We start from the raw sequence: 19504 nt of genomic DNA, 5'->3' as shown, positions 1-19504 counted from the left end.
AACACAGAAGTAGCTATATTAATATAAATAAGTCAACAGAAGAGCAAAGAAAATTACTAAAAACAAGGAAGGACATAACAAACATAAAAGGATCCATCTACCAGGGAATTATAATGACCCTAAATGGGTACACACTAAATAACAGCATTTCAAAATACATGAAGCTAAATGTGATAGAACTGAAAGAATAAATAGGCAAATCCAAAATTATAGGTGGGAACTTCAACACTGTCCTCTCAGTAACTGAAAGAAATACTAGACATAATATTAGCAATACAGAAGATATGAATAACACAATCAACCAACAGGATAGAATCGGTATATATACAATGCTCCCCCACCACCCCCAATAGCAGAATACACTTTTTTTTCAAGAGCCACATAAGATTCACAGATACAGACCATATCCTGGGCCATAAAAGAAACTCAACATATGGAAAAGAACTGAAATTATATAGGGTGTTCTCTGACAATAATTGAATCAAACTAGAAATCAATATCAGAAAGATAAAATGAAAATATCTAAACACATGAAACTTAACTAACTTTTAAATAAGCCATGGGTTTAAAAGGAAGCCTCAAAGGAAATTAAAGAAAACATTGAGCTGAATAAAAATGAGAATAGGACATGTCAATTTTGTGAAATGAAGCTAAAGCAATACTGAGAAAGAAATTTAGAGCAGTTAATGCTCACATTAGAATGAGAAAAGGGTTGAAAAACTATTGAGTACTATGTTCACTAATTGGGTGATGAGCTCAGTAGAAGCCCAAACCAGCATTACATAAATACCAATGTAACAACCTGCACATGTACTCCCGAACCTAAAATTTTTTTTAACGTTCGTTATATTTTTAAATACCTCATTAATTGCTTGTGAAGGACATTGGCAAAACATACTATGAAATGGATAGTCATAGGACAATCAGGAAATCAGAACCAAATGAACATTGATTGGATATGTGATGGTATTTTGGAATCATTGTCAATTTTTTTACAATTTCAACTTTTATTTCAGATTCAGAGGGTACATATGCAGGTTTGTTACATGGGTATATTATGTGATACTGAGGTTTGGAATGCAAATGATCCCACCACCCAGGTAGTGAGCATAGTACCCAATAGGTGGCTTTTCAACCTTTACCCCTTACTCACCCTCTAGTAGTTCTCATTACCTATTATTGCCATCTTTGTCCATGAGTACCCAATGTTTAGCTCCCACTTATAAGTGAGAACATGTGGTACTTGGTTATCTTTTTCTGCATTAGTTCACTTAGAATAATGGCCTTCAGCTATATCCACGTTGTTGAAAGAACATGATTTCATTCTTTTTATGGCTGTGTAGTATTCCATGGTGTATATGTACTACATTTTCTTTATTCGATCCACTGTTGATAGACACTTAGGTTGATTTCATATCTTTGCTACTGTAAATAATGCTGCAATGAACATGCAAGTGCATATGTCTTTTTGGTAGAAAGATTTATTTCTTTTGGATATATATCCAGCATCAGGATTGCTGGGTCAAATGGTAGTTCTGAGTTCCTTGAGAAATCTCCACACTGCTTTCCACAGTGGCTGAACCAACTTACATTCCCATCAACAGTATATAAGTGTCTCCTTTTCCCTGTAGCCTTGCCAGTATGTGTTGGGCTTTGACTTTTTAATAATGGTCACTCTGACTGGTGTGAGATGGTATCTCATTGTGGGTTTGATTTGCATTTCTTTGATGATTAATAATGTTGAGCATTGTTTCATATGTTTGTCAGTTGCTAATATGTCTTCTTTTGAGAAGTGTCTGTCCATGCCTTTTGCTCACTTTTTAATGGGGTTATTTGGTTTTTGCTTGTTGAGTTGTTTAAGTTTCTTATAGATTCTGGATAAACTTTACTTGGATGCATAGCCTGTGAATATTTTCTCCCATTCTGTAGATTGTCTGTTTACTCTGTTGATAGTTTCCTTTTGCTGTAAAGAAGTGGATTGCTCCTGCAGGACCTTGGGAGACAGCATTAAATAGCCAAAACTAAGGACCCTCATAGAGACCATTTCACTGTCTTGCCTCCTCCACCAGAGCAGGTGCTGGTATCCATGGCTGAGAGACCTGAAGACAATTCACATCACAGGACTCTGTGCAGACAATCCCCAGACCCAGCCCAAAGCCTGGTAGCCCTGCTGGGTAGCTAGATCCAGAAGAGAAATAACAATCACTACAGTTCAGCTATCAGGAAGCCACATCCCAAGCAAAAGTGGGAGAGTACTACACCAAGGGAACACCCCATGGGACAAAAGAATCTGAACAGCAACCTTGAGCCCCAGATCTTCCCTCTGACATAGCCTACCCAAATGAGAAGAAACCAGAAAAACAATTCTGGTAATACAACAAAATGAGGTTCTTTAACACTCCCAAATAATCATACTAGCTCACCAACAATGGATCCAAACCAAGAAGAAATCCTGAATTACCTGAAAAAGGATTCAGAATGTTGATTATTAAGCTAATAAAGAAGGCACCAGAGAAATGAGAAAAAGGCACCACCAATTTAAGGAAATTTTAAAATGATACAAGGTATAAGAGGAGAAATCTTCAGTGAAATAGATAGCATAAATAAAAAACAATCACAACTCCAGGAAATAAAGATCACATTTAGAGAAATGCAAAATGTAGTATAAAGTCTCAGCAATAGAATTGAACAAGCAGAGGAAAGAACTTCAGAGCTCAAAGACAAGGTTTTCAAGTTAACTTACCCAACAAAGACAAAGAAAAAAGACCAAAAACAAAAATGAACAAAGCCTCCAAGAAGTTGGGATTATGTTAAACAACCAAACCTAAGAATAATTGGTATTCCTGAAGAAAATAGAGAAGTCTGAAGTTTGGAAAACATATTTGGGAGAATAATCAAAGAAAAACTTCCCTGGCCTTGCTAGAGACCTAGACATCCAAATACAAGAAGCTCAAAGAACACCTGGGAAATTTATTGCCAAAAGGTCATTGCCTAGGCACACTGTCATCAGGTTATCCAACATCAAGATGAAGAAAGAATCTTAAGTCCTGTGAGGCAAAAGCACCAGGTAACCTATAAAGGAAAACCTATCAGGTTGACAGCAGATTTCTCAGCAGAAACCCTACAAGCTAGAAGGGATTATGGCCCTATCTTCAGCCTCCTTAAACAAAACAATTATTAGTGAGGAGTTTTGTATCCAGCGAAGCTAAGCTTCGTTAATGAAGGAAAGATTTAGTCTATTTTAGACAAACAAATGCTGACAGAATTTGCCACTACAAAGTCAGCACTACAAGACCTGCTAAAAGGAGCTCTCAATCTGGAAACAAATTCTGGAAACAAACAAACAAACAACAACAACAATAAACAGAACCTCTTTAAAGCATAAATCTCATAGGACCTAAAAAGCAAAAATACAGAAAAAAAACAAGGTATACAGGCAACAATAGCATAATGAATAGAACAGTACCTCATATCTCAATACAAACATTGAATGTAAATGGCCTAAAAGCTCCAATGAAAAGATACAGAATTGCAGAATGGATGAGAATTCACACACCACGTATCTCCTACCTTCAAGAGACTTACCTAACACATAAGGACTCACATAAACTTAAGGTAAAGGGGTGACAAAAGACATTCCAGGCAAATGGACACCAAAAACAAGCAGGAGTAGCTATTCTTATATTAGACAAAACAAACTTTAAGGAACAGCAATAAAAAAAGAAAAAGAGAGGCATTATATAATGATAAAAGGCTTTGTCCAACATGAAAATATCACAATTCTAGGCCGGGCGCGGTGGCTCACGCCTGTAATCCCAACACTTTGGGAAGCTGAGGTGGGCAGATCACGAGGTCAGGAGATTGAGACCATCCTGGCTAACATGGTGAAACCCCGTCTCTACTAAAAATACAAAAAAATTAGCTGGGCGTGGTGGTGGGTGCCTATAGTCCCAGCTACTTGGGAGGCTGAGGCAGGAGAATGGCGTGAACCCAGGAGGCAGAGTTTGCAGTGAACCGAGATCGTGCCACTGGACTCGAGCCTGGGTAACAGTGCAAGACTCCATCTAAAAAAAAAAAAACACATTGAAGGTATCAATTTTCCCAAATTCACATACAGGTTTTACATAATTCCTATAAAAATCTCAGTAAGTATCTCTTTAGATACATATAAGATCATTCTAAAATTTATACAAGCCCTTAGAACAGTTAAAAACATCTTACCAAAAGAAGAATAAAGTTGGAGGAATCACTCCACCTATTATAAAGTCTTACTATATAGCTAGAATATTATGACAATGTGGTACTGGCAGAGGGATAAACACATCAACGGCACAAAGAATAGATAGAGAAACTGGAAGTAGACCCAAACAATATGGTTAACTGACTTATGAAAAAATTTCGCAAGCCATTCAATCAAGGAAGGATGGGGTGGTTTTTTCGTTTTTGTTTTAACAAATTGTGCTGGGTAAATTGGACATCTCTATGGAAAAAAAAAATGAATGAAGGTGGACCTAAATGTCATACTTTACACAATATTAACTCAAAATGGAGCATGGGCATAAATCTAAAACTTCAAAATGTAAAACGTTTAGAAAAAAATCATCAGGATCTAGTGTTAGTGGAAGAGTTCTAAAAGTAATCCATAAAATAAAAAAATAAATAAATTGGACTACACCAAAACTAAAAAATTCTGCTCTGTGAAAGACTTAATTAAGGAAACAAAAGACAAGCTACGGGCTGGAGACAATATATGTAATCCCCATATCTATGAAAGGACTCATATCTAGACTATATAAACAATCTTAAGAATCTGACAGTAAAAAAAAAAAAATCAAATAAACTAACTGGACCACTCATAGGTTGCTGATGGAAATGTAAAGTGGTACAGCCATTCTGGCAAACATCAGTGCTCTCTTACAAAGATAAGACGTGTCCCACTGATGAATTGTGCTGCCCCAGTAAATGTAGCCACTATGCCTATCTCCATTCTGAAGATGTGTCACTTCCTGTTTCAGCCTCAAATCAGCCACAGTGGCAGAAGCCCACAAAGTCAGAGGCGAAATTTGATAATGACCACTGCCCATTCTCTTCACTTGTCCCAAGAGGCCACTGGAAATAGTCCAAAGACCCATTGAGGGAGATGGACATTATTTCCCAGAAGTAAATACAGCTCAGCTTGTACTTTGGTACAACTAATCGACCTTACCACTTGCACAATCAGCTAGCAAAGGTTATGCAGCGTGTGAACATGATCATGGCAGAATCACCAGGCCTCATCACCATCTGCCTTTTAGGATATCTACTCAGTGCTGAATGTACAGGTTTGTTTCCTTTTTTAAAATACATTGAGTATGCTTGCCTTTTAGATATAGAAATATCTGATGCTGTCTTCTTCACTAAATTTTGATTACATGATTTGACAGCAATATTGAAGAGTCTAGCAGCCAGCATGCAGGTTGGTAAGTACTGGTTCTTTGTTAGCTAGGTTTTCTTCTTCATTTTTAGATGACGAGATCGGGCGCGTTCAGGGTGGTATGGCCGTAGACGACTTCTTCATTTTTAAAACTAAACAGATAGACAATGCTTATGATGCATTTATGTTGAACAAACACTGTTCAGTTTATGATTTGGTCATGTAATTCCTGTCAGAAAACATTCATCTCCTTGGTTTAAAAAAATCTAAAGTGGGAAAACAAAGAAATAGCAGAATACAGTGAAAAAATTAAGCACATTATTTTCTGTTTGGACTTTACCACTTTGAAATCAAACTAGGAAACAAAAGCACAATGGTCTTATTTACACAAAAAGTCTGATTTTAAGATACATGACATTTCAATTTAAACTGTCAGTTAAAGCATAAATTTTAACCTTTCATTAGCAAGCTGTTAGTTATCACCAAAACTTTTTATGGATTAGGAAAAAATCATTCTGTCTCTATGTAAAACATCTTGGAGTTGATATTTGGGGAAACACAATACTCAGTTGAGTTCCGAGGGGAGAAAAGCAAGTCTAAGAATGGACATGAAGAGTAGGAAGTTAGCTAATGCAACATATATCACTTTGTTTTTTCACAACTACAGTGACTTATATATTCCCCAGAGGAAGGCATATGGGGAAGAAATTATCCCATTTGGGCAAACAGCATGTTCTCACAGGAAGCATTTATCACACTTACTTGTCAACCTTCTAGAATCAAATCTAGTAGCTGACAGTCCCAAGATCAGGGGTGCCAACCCTAAGCACCCCCAGAAAGCTGACTGGCCCTGTGGTTCCCACTCCAGACATGATGTCAGCTGTGAAATCAGACTGAAATGCTGAAATAATGATTTAAAAAATACAGAGGTTAAACTAGCAAAGTGAGTAAAGTCAAGGGATAAAGAAAATTTGTTGGAAAACTCACAAAGCAGGACATAAAGCAAGGTCATTAGACATATCTCATTAGTGTGACATCTGGGAGGACAAAGGATCCAAACCCTTTCTTCTATAGAAGTGGTGAGATGATCAAGGTAGAGGGCTTCCACCCCCTTGAAGACTTCAGATGCTGGGGAAAGGATACATAAGAATAAAGATGAACCAGGCTTTTGGAGCAAGGGAAATAATGACTAGAGATAAACCTGAAGGGAAGTTAAATATGTGATCCCCAGACAATATTAAGGAGAAAGGGAATGTGATTCTGCAGTCATTGTAGCCAGAGATAAGAAGCCCTTGAGGAGGGGGCCAGGGGAATTTTTCTAAGGATGGACAGTATTAATGCAGCCCTCTCTTCTGCTATTAAAACTCTCATTGGCTTCTAAAAGGAGTTTCTGTGAGTGATTTGCTGAGATGCTGCATTTTCATGGCTGCTGCCTTTAGGTATTATTGCAACAGTTTGGAATTTTGAAATTAAAACAGTTCTGTAAAACCAGTTTAGTTTTGTAAAGTGTATGCGTCAAAGATATCCTTCATTCATTCAGATATTTCTGAGTTACAACTACGGTGCCAGGTACTGTGCCGGGGTATGGGGACAAACAAGACTCCCTCTTTGATCTAAAGCACCATGAGGCCAGGTGAGACGTTTCAATATAATGTGATAAAATGTGCACCAGTTACCAAGGATCATAGAGAAAAGAACATATTAATGGGGACACACTTGATAGAGAGAAAATATCTTCATCTGGGTCTAAAGAGATGAGGTGTTCTGTCTCTTTAAATGTCTGATATAAGGGCATTTTATGCAAAGAGGATCACTCATGTGCAAAGACTCAGATCTGCAAGAACGTGAGGTATTTCAGGAGTTTTGTATGGTTCCATATGGAGTATGACAAGTGAGGCAGGTAAACTAGGCAGAGCTGGTCATCAGATAATGAAGGCGTTAACCTAAGGAGACTGGGCAATAAAATGTAATATGGAGGTACCAAAGTATAAACATAAGGAGTACGACTGATGGCTGATTTAGGATGCCCAGTCTGGCAACACTCTAATGAAATGATAGCTGGGGAGGGAGGCCGTACCCAGACTAGGAGAGAGCAGTCTTGAGACTATTGCAATTATCTACGGGAGACATAAAGGCTGGAACCTGAACAGTACCTGTACAAAAAAAGAGGGGAGTTTAAATGATATTAAGGAAGTAGAAGTGGTATGACTTAACCATCTGGGTATGGGAGGGGAAATGGCTAGAGTCTTGGGCATTTTGTGTTTGATGTGATTATGGGCCACAGCATAATGTCTAGGAGAACTGGCTCTTTAGTCTGACTGCCAGAGTCTGAATCCTGGGTCTGATGTTTTAGTATGTTTCCTTGGGCAAAGCCCTTAGCCTCTATGAATCTCAGTTTTCTTCATTTATAAAAATAAGATGATAGTGCCTATCTCGTGGGACTTTTGTGAGGATGAAGTGAGATAATGGATGCAAAGTTACTGAGCACAGTGTCCAACACAGCAGAAGCATTACATATACATCAGCTATTACTGGCTACATTATGATAATCAGTTAGGGAGTTGGAAAGATAATCTGAAATTCAGGAGACATATCTGACTATAGATGAGTATTTGGAACTCAGTGTTCTGTAAACAGTAGTTACAGCCATGTGTGTGGGCATCTAGAGAGTGAGCATGGATACTGTGATGCCTAGTACAGTGCCTGGCAGTAGTGGTTATATGCTCAGTAAATTTTGTAAACAGGGTCAGGGCCGGACTAGGGTGTGGTAAGCAAGGCCTGTAGGGCATAAATATACTTGTACACCCCGAGAAGTGAGGACCTCTTAAATATTGTGCCCTACATGCCTTGTTTAGTTCACTCTTGTCCCAGCGCTGGCAAGTATGTATAAAGTGAAAAAGGAAAAAGCTGAGGCTGGAGCCTGGGAGAACCTTGGATTTCTAAGGGCCACGGAGAGGAACAGGAGTTAATCAATTCAAGTGCTGGATGGATAACAGGAGTTACAGCAAAGAGGGGAACCGGAATAGAGTGATTATTATAAAAAGAGTTTCCTAAAAAGGGAGAGATCAACAATTAGAAATTATTTAGAGAAGCCAGTAAACACACAAACTCAAAATTATTCTTTAGGTCATTTCGGATCATGACAATAGTCATTTCATTATATAAATGTGATTAAGGAAGGAAAAGAGCTACACAAAAGTTATTAAAGAGCTAAAGAGAATTAAGAAATTTAAAATGGAAGAAAGTAGGGCCAACATGAAAGGAGTAGGGAGAAAAAGAGATAACCAGCATATTGTCTCACTGATCCTGTCAACACCTGTGAGGTAGATATTCTTATTATACTACTGTTAAACCTATTGTACATTTGACAAAGTTAAGGTTCAGAGCTTACGTGACTTGTCCAAGGTCACAGGTCTAGAGGAGGCAGATACTTGATTCAAACCTATTTCTGCCTGATCTGATTTTAAAGTCTGTTTTTTCACTCAACCTCACTGTACAGTCAGTTCTCCCTGTGAGTTCCATAGCCACAGATTCAACTAATTGCAGATCAAAAATATTCAAGAAAAAAAATGGATGGTTGCATCTCTACTGAACGTGTACAGACTTTTTTATCTTTCATTATTCCCTAAACAATACAGCATAACAACTATTTACATAGCATTTACATTGTATTAGCTATTACGAGAAACCTAGAGATGATTTAAAGTATAAAGGAGGATGTGTTTAGATTATATGCAAATAGTAAGCCATTTTTATATCAGAGACATGAGCACCCACAGATCTTGATATTTGCAGGGGGTCTTGCCACCAATTTTCCATGGATACTGAGGAACGACTGTAAATGGATGCAGGTATGGATGCTATTTAGGAGTGTCCAGGGCCAGATAAATGAGTTGCTGAGCAGAGAGGTGGGTGGAGGCTGTGAGGCATCAATATCTGGTGGCATCCATCTGCAGATTGGCGATTTTTTCCTTCATAGTCCTCGGCTGTCTGGGAAGAGAAGGATGAAGGCAGATGGCTGCTCAGATTTAGGGTCTAGGATTGCAGGATAGGCACAGCATTGCAAAGAAGTGAAGGAAACTAAGAAATCTGGCAAATGAAGAGTTGAAGAGAGGCCTGGCATGGTGGCTCACACCTGTAATCCCTGCACTTTGAGAGGCCCAGGCAGGCAGATCACTTGAGGTCAGGAGTTTGACACCAGCCTGGCCAACATAGTGAAATGGTGAAACCCTGTCTCTACTGAAAATACAAAAATTAGCTGGGCATGGTGGCGGGCACCTGTAATCCCAGCTACTCGGGAGGCTGAGGCAGGAGAATAGCTTGAATCTGGGAGATGGAGGGTGCAGTGAGCTGAGATCGCACCACTGCACTCCAGCCTGGGCGACAGAGCAAGACTCTGTCTCAAAAAAAAAAAAAAAAAAAGTTGAAGAGAAAAAGTCTAGGCTAAATCCAAAGACAAAAAGTGAGCCCAAAAGGAACTTGAAGAGCAGGGAAAAGCAGGGATGTCAAGGGACTAGAACACTTCATAGAGTGAACAGCTGCAATGAAAATAAGGGAAGAAAGTTTAGTTCATCTCCATTGCTTTCCTTTCCTTTTTACTTTCCTTTCTCTTCCTTTTTGGAGTTAATCAGGAAGTAGTCCCAAATACCCTGGAAAGTTCGTCTTATAAGCCCTTGGTCCTCTTGAGATGGTATCAGATATATTGCTAGACCCTTGAAGAAAGGAACAACTCCAGCAACTTCTTGAGTCCCTGTTAATTTTATACATACACACACATATATGTATATACATGAAAACACACAAACACATGTGTGTGTATACAGCCATGCATTCCTTAACAATGAGGATATATTCTGAGAAATGTGTCATTAAGCAATTCCATCATTGTGCGAACATAATAGAGTGTACTTGCCTAAACCTAAATGGTATAGTGTACTACATACCCAGGTTATATTTATGTGGCCTATTGCTCCTAGGCTCCTAGGATGCAAACCTGTACAGCATGTGACTGTACTGAACACTGTAGGCAATGGCAACAGTGGTATTTGTGGATCTAAACATAGAAAAGGCACAGTGAAAATACAGTATAATAACCTTATGGGACCACTGTCATATAATGTCGTCATTGACCAAATGTCATTATGCAACAAATGATTATCATATATATGATATATATGATATATATGTGTGTATATATACATGTATACATGTATATATATTTATGTCATTATGCAACAAATGATTATCATATATATGATATATATGTGTGTGTATATATGTATACATGTATATGTACACGTATACCTGTATATATACACATGTACACACGTGTGTGTATATATACACACACACATACATATATATATAGAGAGAGAGAGAAAGAGAGACAGAGGAGAGAGGAAGGAGGGAGGGAAGGAGAAAGATAATTCAGATAGAGACATCAATCCTAAAGGGTTCAGGAGTGTCTCTACAGACTAGCAGATGTAGCTTAAAAACACACACCCTGAATTCTAGAGAGATGTTCAGATCACTGCAATTCCTATTATAACCTTATGGGACCACTGTCATATAATGTCATCATTGACCAAATGTCATTATGCAACAAATGATTATCATATATATATGAGATATAATATATATGATATATATATGTGTGTGTGTATATATATACACACACATATACAGAGAGACAGAGAAAGAGAGACAGAGGAGAGAGGAAGGAGGGAGGGAAGGAGAAAGATAATTCAGATAGAGACATCAGTCCTCCAGAGTTCAGGAGTGTCTCTACAGACTAGGTAGATGTAGCTTAAAAAAACCACATCCTGAATTCTGGAGAGATGTTCAGATCACTGCAATTCCTATAACACTTGCCAACCAACAGTGCTGTTGATCTGAAATTGCTTTTTCAAATTAATGCAGTGGTTTTTCTTTAACATCTAGTGACAGACATTGGGGTCACATTTGCAGCTGGACCATAATTAGGCTTCTGTTCTTCAGGAGACATTTGTTCAAAGTCATTTGGGCAACCATATTCTGAAAACAGCCCAGCCAGGGTGATGGATCACTTTGCAAGGATCCGCAATGAGCTATTTTCAAGTGATGACAAAGTGTGAAGTTAACTGCTCATTTGAGAACTTTCTTTTTCATCCAAAGTAAATTCAAATACGATTAGAAATCTGACCTTTTATTACTGGAACTCTCCTGACTAAAAGTAAAATTGAATTTTAATTCCTAAATCTCCATGTGTATACAGTACTGTGGGAACATCACAGATTTTGGCTCTATGCCCTAAAGAGAAATTGGCTTTGGGATTATTTGTATTAAAAACAAAGTCTTTCTTAAGAGATGTAAAATTTTCATGATGTTTTCTTTTTTGCTAACACTAAAGAATTATTCTTTTACATTTCAGTTTTTCTTGATCATGAAAATGCCAACAAAATTCTGAATCGGCCAAAGAGGTATAATTCAGGTAAATTGGAAGAGTTTGTTCGAGGGAACCTTGAGAGAGAATGTATGGAAGAAAAGTGTAATTTTGAAGAAGCACGAGAAGTTTTTGAAAACACTGAAAAAACAGTGAGTATTTCCACATAATACCCTTCAGATGCAGAGCACAGAACAGAAAATCTTTAAAAAGACACTTCTCTTTAAAATTTTAAAGCATCCATATATATTTACGTATTATAAATGTTATAAAAGATAGGGAATCAATATCAAAACACTTTCAATATTACCATTAATTTGTCTTCTTTTATTCTTTATAGACTGAATTTTGGAAGCAGTATGTTGGTAAGCAATTCATTTTATCCTCTAGCTAGTATATGAAACATTTGAGAATTATGTGGGTTTTTTCTCTGCATAAATAGACAATATATTAAACTTTGTCAAAAGGACCCAGAAAGATCAGTCCAACCCTCCAACCCAAACTGAATGGTGATATACTACAGGTTATGCCAGTGTGGGAACTATTGCTGGTAAATAAGTTTAATCCTCCCTATGTCTTCACAAAGAACATTGTTCCACCCCAGGAAGGTGGAAGGAAGAGACTGAAATGATTGTGTCTTAGGACCTGATGAAAGTTTGCATTCCTCAGTAAAATCAGAGAATGCTGATTGACTTAAATGTTTATAGCTTCAAAGTCCTCCTCATTATCATGGCCTCCAAACCCCTCCATGATTGTCCTTCCCCCCCTCCCCATTACCCTTTTTGCCTCCTCTGCTACTTCTCTCCTCGCACACTGGGCTCCAGTCACCCTGACCTTCCTGCCACTTCTTGCACACTCTAGGAATGCTCCCACTTTAGAGGCTTTATCTGGCTGTTTCTCTTATCTGGATGTTCCCAACTTCCTGTGGGCTGGCTCCCTCACCTCCTTCAGGTCTTTGCCCAAATGTTACCATCTTAATGAGGCCTACCTTCACCATCTATTAAAACTTCAACCTGCCCCAGTAGCCTTACCACTCTAGACACCTGTACGGTACCCCACTCTATTTTTTAACAGAGCTTTTCACCATCTAATGTATCATATAATTTCTTATTCATACTATTTATCATTTATTTTTTCCTACTCCACCAAAATGCAAGTTTCATGTTGGCAGGGATATTCAATTGTTTTGTTTATTGATATATTCCTAGCACCTAGAACAGTATCTGGAAAAGAGGTACTCAGTAAATATTTATCAAACGAATTGACCAAAAGAAGGAAAACTCAAAACTTAATGACAACTAATTTTAAAACTACAATAACTTAAAATTCAGCAGTAGGATTTTGAGGGAGGGTGAGTTTCAGTGATTGACTTCCCCAGGACTATCTGCATAAATAAAAAGAAATTAATCCAGATGTCAAATTCACCAACTTCCATCAATTGGAAATTCAATTCTATTTCCTACAGTTTATGTTCTGGAGACACTACTGGACACTCTTTTACTCTGGTAACTCATAATTCCTCCACTTTTGTTTTTAAATCATGAGAGAAAAATAGTTGACTCTGTTACATTGTTTTATCTAACTATTCTTGATCTTAGAAATGAATACTACCATGCCAACTTCTACTGAGGTGCCCCCTAAAGTTAGTCCAAATAGGTCTTTGTAATCTCCATTCCTGCAGAATTTAGAACTTTGAATCACATGATTTATTTCTAAAAGTAAATCCATGACTATTTTCCCCACCAAAAAATTCCTGACTATTAAACTCCTACAATCCCTTCATTGCTCACTCCTCACCCCCAGGATCGTATTTTAAAGTTGGGCCCTTGCCTTTTGGGTCACATAGGTAACGCTGTTTGCTATACCACAAGTATAGCTATCTGGAAAACATGGAGGGCATTATTCTTTCACTACTGCTTCGTCAACCAAAAAATAGAACAACAAAAACAAGAACAAAAAAGAAACAAACTCCCTGCCTCTTTTCGCTTGCAGTTGAGATTCCTAACCACTACAAAATTAGCCCATGTTTCTTCTCGCACATAGGAGAAACCCAGGCTCCTCACTGCTGTGCTATTCTGTACCATCAACTCACCACATAAAGAGCCTGGTTGAAGAAGAATGATTGTAGAATCACATTACTAGCATCTGTCAAGGACTTTCCAGTTTACAAAAGGCCTATCACATTTAACCCTCACACCATCCTTGTGACCAAAGCATTATTAACTCCATTTTACAGGAGAGTAAATTGAAGCTTAGGGAAGTTAAAAGAACTGCCAAAGGTCACCTAGTTGGAGAGTCATGAAGCCCAGAAGAGAAGCCAAATTCTCTACTGCTCAACCCCTTGTTTTCACTATTACACCTCATGGACTTCAAATCTAAATGCAGTTACTCATTAAACAGGAACCTGGTAGTCTTAAACAGGAATCTCTCACTTGGTAAGGTCTTGTCTCTTGTTGTATTTGACCCCAACTGTCTATGGCTTTGCCTGAACCCAAAGTACACACAGACAAGAACCCAAAGGAGAACCAAATGTGGGATAAAATGACACTCATTTTAATGACATGTCTCGGAAAATGAGTTCCTATGTAGCTGGCTGAAAGCCCAGACCCTTTCAGTAAAACATCCTGAATAATTCACATTTGTTGGTCTATAATATAACGGGCAAATGTAGCTCATTTTTAGGCCAGTTCTGAACATCAATAATAATAAACCAGATAACAGATTTTGTTTTCATAGAATTGGAACAAATTGGAGTATCTGTGCAAAAGCATATCAGATCTAGGGGCAAAGGGGACAAGGTCTAATTTTTACAGCAAGCAAATTTTCCAGGGAGGGACTATTTATGATAAAGGGATATTAGTCTCTTAGTCAACAGAACCTGGATACACACTTCTGACAGAGAAGAGGGAGAACAGGCAGGAATCTACACACCACATATCAAGGAGATTTGCTCTAAAATATGACTGATAATTAGAAATTTCTCAGTTTCCCCCTTTTCCCTCATTCTTTGATTCTTATTGTTATCTTTATCTCTTATTCCTTTGTTTCTCATATATTGAGTCTTACAGATCAAGCTCCCATTTTTTCCTTCAGGGATATTTTTCTAGTTCAAAGTGCCTACCACCTCCCTTCTGGTTCTATTCATCATTCTCTCCCGAAGCTCCTTTAGAAGTGTGGATTAAGGCAGAGCACTAAGAAACCAGACTTAAAGGTTCCCTTCTCATCCTGACTTTTCTCCTTTCGCCTATTCCTTCCTCCTGTTTTCTTACCATCAGTGTCTTCAAAGACTTTCAAGTACACAGTAAATGTAGAAACTTCAAGAAAGGCAGAATGAAAACATAACCAATGCATACATAAATAAAGCACACTGTGGAATCTTTTTAAATTCTGTATATCGAATGCTGTCTCTCACATTACCTAGACCATTTGAAACCTAATTTACAGAACATAGACTACCTTTAAGCAGTAACAGATGCTTCTGGCATCTTTTCTATTGTCTTGAACCATTACCGCATATGATACATCAAAGTTAAGTGACAATACAAGAAAGCAGATTCATTTGCTCCATGCCTAGGCTGTCAGTTCCTAAAGTGGAAACACCATATATTATCTAGCTCAGTTTGCTCTACAAGGCCTGCAATAGAGCCTTGTGTGACATAGAGATAATATTTGTTGAAGCAATTAAATTTGACTTGGAATTAACTCTGCCATCATTCTATAAGGAAAGATTGAAAATCCTCACCCTGTTCTGATATAGTACATTTCTATACAAAAACGTCCTTCTCCATCTTCCCTTGCATTGCATAAACTATGTACATGCCTTCCTCAGGGCACTTTCCTAGGACAGTGTCAGCCTAAGGATCTTTGTTTGGGTGGCTTTTAGAAACTCAGGAAGACAGGAGCATCATATGCCTATAGGCAGCTGGCTTCCAGGTCAGTAGTTTTGCTCTGACCCTAAAATCAGACTCCCATCCCAATGGGTATCTACAGGGGAGGACTGGGCATTCTAAGCAGTTTATGTGCCAATTCAATTTCTTAACCTATCTCAAAGATGGAGATCAGTGTGAGTCCAATCCATGTTTAAATGGTGGCAGTTGCAAGGATGGCATTAATTCCTATGAATGTTGGTGTCCATTTGGATTTGAAGGAAAGAACTGTGAATTAGGTAAGTAACTATTTTTTGACTACTCATGGTTCAAAGTTTCCCTCTGAAACAAGTTGAAACTGGAAAATGCAATATTCGTATATCATAATTTTTCTTAAAAATGTACTTTCAACGCTCATAAACATTTCATCTGTAGTTATGGTTTTCAGGATATGAGTTGGAGAAGCTATATTAAAATCAGTAACAATATTTGGTAACTAATATTAAGTGATAATGTTGTTCCACTCACTTATTAATCCTTAATACAATTATATGTGGTTAGTGTTATCATTATCCCCATTCTATGCAGATGAGAAAACTGCAACTCCAACAGCCAAAAGTTACAGAGGCATAAATGGTTTAGACAGGACTTAAACTTCAGTGTGACCAAAACCCATGATTCTAACTACTAGATTTAAAACTCAGAGAAAACTGAACCCAGAAAATTGAAATCAGGACTAAATTGCTATCAATGTAGGTAGTGAAAGTCAATTAAGTGCAGAACTGGAGTATGACTGGCCAATTATCCCATATAATAGGAATTCTCCACATGTACAAACCACTTCATATGCTAAATTTATTGACAAAATTCAAAGCTCATTCCTGAATTTGACTATATTGATTACATCAAAAGTGTTACATAGCAACCTTAGAATCCTTGTGTACCTTTTCTTCTCAAAGCCTAGACTGTTTCATTTTCCGAGGTTTCAGTAATTGTAGCAGTAAACCCCAGTGTCCTTTACCCACTTGTTTATTACCTCCAGATGCAATATTACGGGTACTGTGATTGTGAAATGCACACAGTGCTAATGAGGAATTCACTTTCTACTCTGATACTCCAGAAGAATAGAGATGCAATCCTAAGGAAGAATTTAACACCACAGGCTACATGACTAAGGATAAAGAGTAGAAAATTAGCAGGACTCTATTAAGGCATTATAGCAATCCACCTGATAGATGAAAAAGGCATGAAATGAAATGAAATGTAGCAGCTACACTTGTCCTATTGAGATAGGAAAAAAGTCACCTGTAATGTTGTTCAGAAATCCTTTCAGTACTAAAAAGAAATTCATTGACCATCTTCCTTTGGGCTCGAAAATTTCTTAGAAGGTAAGAAAAGGAAAAGGTGACAGGGCAAAGCATTTGAAAAGAAAGAAAAGACTGAATGAACTTGCACACCTGGCTTGGACTCCCATTCCCTTAGGTTTCCATTGTAGGGACAAACTAATGCCTGGGTTACCTTTCTTGAGAGTGTGTTGATTGATTCAACATCTCTGAAGTGCTACTTTCATCCGAAAGGTTATAATTTGAAATTCAGATTTACCTGGATAAATTTGATCTTGCTATTGTGGAAACCTCTAGAAATCCTTGGAGTAGTTACTCATTATCAGCTTAAATAACATAACCGTTGGAGCTGAGGGAATGAGTAACTCAATTAGTCTCAGTTACAACTGAAGGGCACATTGTGGTAAACTATAATTGAAAACATAAATATCTTTACCTAGTTAAAAATAAAGATGCTTTAAAAGGAGGAAGGGAATAACCCTGAGGAATGTAAATAGAAGCACAAAACTTTTACAACAGAGTTTACTACATGTGTGGCTATGTTCCACACAGCAAAAATGCTAAGTCTACAACTGACACAACTTGGATACTCTCATGTTCCCACATTTTGGTTTGGTCAGGGCTGTGCAGCTGTACTGCAGCCATTATCACTCCTGGCCTCTAAGGTATATTGATCTGACCCACCAATCTGATCAAGTTTTAGAAAAATATTTCCAGCGCAGTTAGCTCACAAACAAAATGAGAATTCCCACAAATTGTTCTTTATCTCAGACAATAGAGGAAAGCAACAGCAAAAGCATAAACAAATTACCATTTCAGTTTGTTGCTTCCAATTAAAGACTAATTTCAACAGCTACTAGATAGCAGAGTTTATGGGGGCATCTCGGCCCCAAGTCTTTTGTCGTATGTGGTCTTGAAAAAAAGAAAGGAGATTTTCATCAATAAGTTTTTTTTGTTATCTTTTTCCCTTGTTCATCAGGCCCTTCACTGCAAGAGAGAGGTGTAAACATTCAGGGCATGCTTTCTAGTTAAAGAATATTAATTGGCTATTGGGTCCCTTAGGTTAGAATAAAGACCTCTGTATGATGTTCCCAGCTGTACATCAAATCCAAATATCTCTCAGATAAATGAAGGTCTGTAAGAATTTGGTCATTCCTGTCTCTTCTAAAGAGTAACAGAGGCATTTTCCCAGAATAAAGCAGAATGGAAAGAAAAACATCACAAGCATGTAAACACTTTTTTCAATTTTCCAGCATGTCACAGACACTACTGTCTTATTTACTACATATTTCTGAGGAGTGAAAAAAGGAACTATGTTGAGTTTAGCTGAAGCACAGCATATTTTGTGGTAAACTTGTTAAATAAAACATCTTTTGTCCAAGCTTTGGTTGTCATACCAGTGGATATATCAGGAATATAAAGGCAGAATAAAATAAAGCAGAACATACTAACATTTGTAGTAGGCATGAAGAGAATTAGAAAGTGTTTGTGTTAACATGGAGGGAGAAAAACAGATGCTTTGAGATGTTCTTCAAAAGATATTCTAGGCACTGAGACTCCCTTCAGGACCAGAGAGAGTCCATACCTACCACAGTACCTGACATATAAATGCTCAGTAATTGACAAATGAGTCCCATTCTAACTGTTCCTTAGGCCCTGCTCTATGGAACTCTCCCCTGGAATTCTTTGTGCCATTATTTTATTTCTGGAATCTTCAGCCTTTTAGCTGAGGGCAAAAGATTGCTGATTAGGAAGCAATATTTCCCACCTCCTGCACAAAACAAGCCAAAGATCAACAGCAGCAGCAACGTACTGGGCCCTAAAGGGCAATGACAAATATGGATAATGATACAGAGTTCTGGTTACTTCTTAGCCAATGACACAGAATCACAATCGAGAAAACACAGACTTTATTCATTCCCATTGTGCATGCCCTGGACAAACCGAGCTGCACCTTTCGTAATTTATCACAATCTCATATTGACGGAACACTTTCTACAGGTAATGTTTGATTTGGCTGAACACTTTAGCATTGCTTCGTAGCAACAAAACGATAGCTGGTAACAAAAAAAGATCCAGGGATATTACCACTGTTAGTGAGGAGAAAGGCCTTTAAATCAATCAATCAATTAATTAATTAATTGGACCAAGTGCCGTCTTTTTGGATCATGCCCTTAGTGGATTATTGGTAGCAAAGGTTAAAGCTCAAGCTGGTTCCTTTGTCCCCCACTGGCAACAGTTGATTTGCCTCCCTTTATTTCCTGAAGTATCAGTAAGGACTAAGAGCTAATTATTACATTTGGCTATGCTAGCGTATGTAAAATAGAGTTTAAAAGTTTAGATTCGTCGCTCAAAAATTCATATTCTCCAAAACCATACAGTCACTCTGTTAGCCTGTGTTCCCCCAGAAAAAAAAGTCACAAGCTTATTTATTAACATGTGCAATCCCAGGGGGCAAGAG

At 37.8% G+C, this 19504-nt stretch overlaps 1 protein-coding gene across 1 annotated transcript in view; it reads left to right on the top strand.

Moving 5' to 3' along the window:
* The first annotated feature begins 5209 nt into the window (after positions 1 to 5209).
* Positions 5210 to 19504, top strand: part of F9 (coagulation factor IX) — a 33235-nt gene continuing 18940 nt past the window's right edge. Inside the window, exons 1-4 of the mRNA XM_033201546.1 lie at positions 5210 to 5321; positions 11823 to 11986; positions 12175 to 12199; positions 15886 to 15999. Of these exons, the coding sequence (XP_033057437.1) occupies positions 5234 to 5321; positions 11823 to 11986; positions 12175 to 12199; positions 15886 to 15999 (391 nt within the window). The 5' untranslated portion in view covers positions 5210 to 5233. The remainder of the gene's footprint in view (positions 5322 to 11822; positions 11987 to 12174; positions 12200 to 15885; positions 16000 to 19504) is intronic.

Source organism: Trachypithecus francoisi, unplaced genomic scaffold (assembly GCF_009764315.1).
Source record: "Trachypithecus francoisi isolate TF-2019V2 unplaced genomic scaffold, Tfra_2.0 Lachesis_group6, whole genome shotgun sequence".
Taxonomy (NCBI): Eukaryota; Metazoa; Chordata; class Mammalia; order Primates; family Cercopithecidae; genus Trachypithecus; species Trachypithecus francoisi.
The sequence above is the reverse complement of the archived record's forward strand: the minus strand, read 5'-3'. Positions and strand labels throughout refer to the sequence as shown.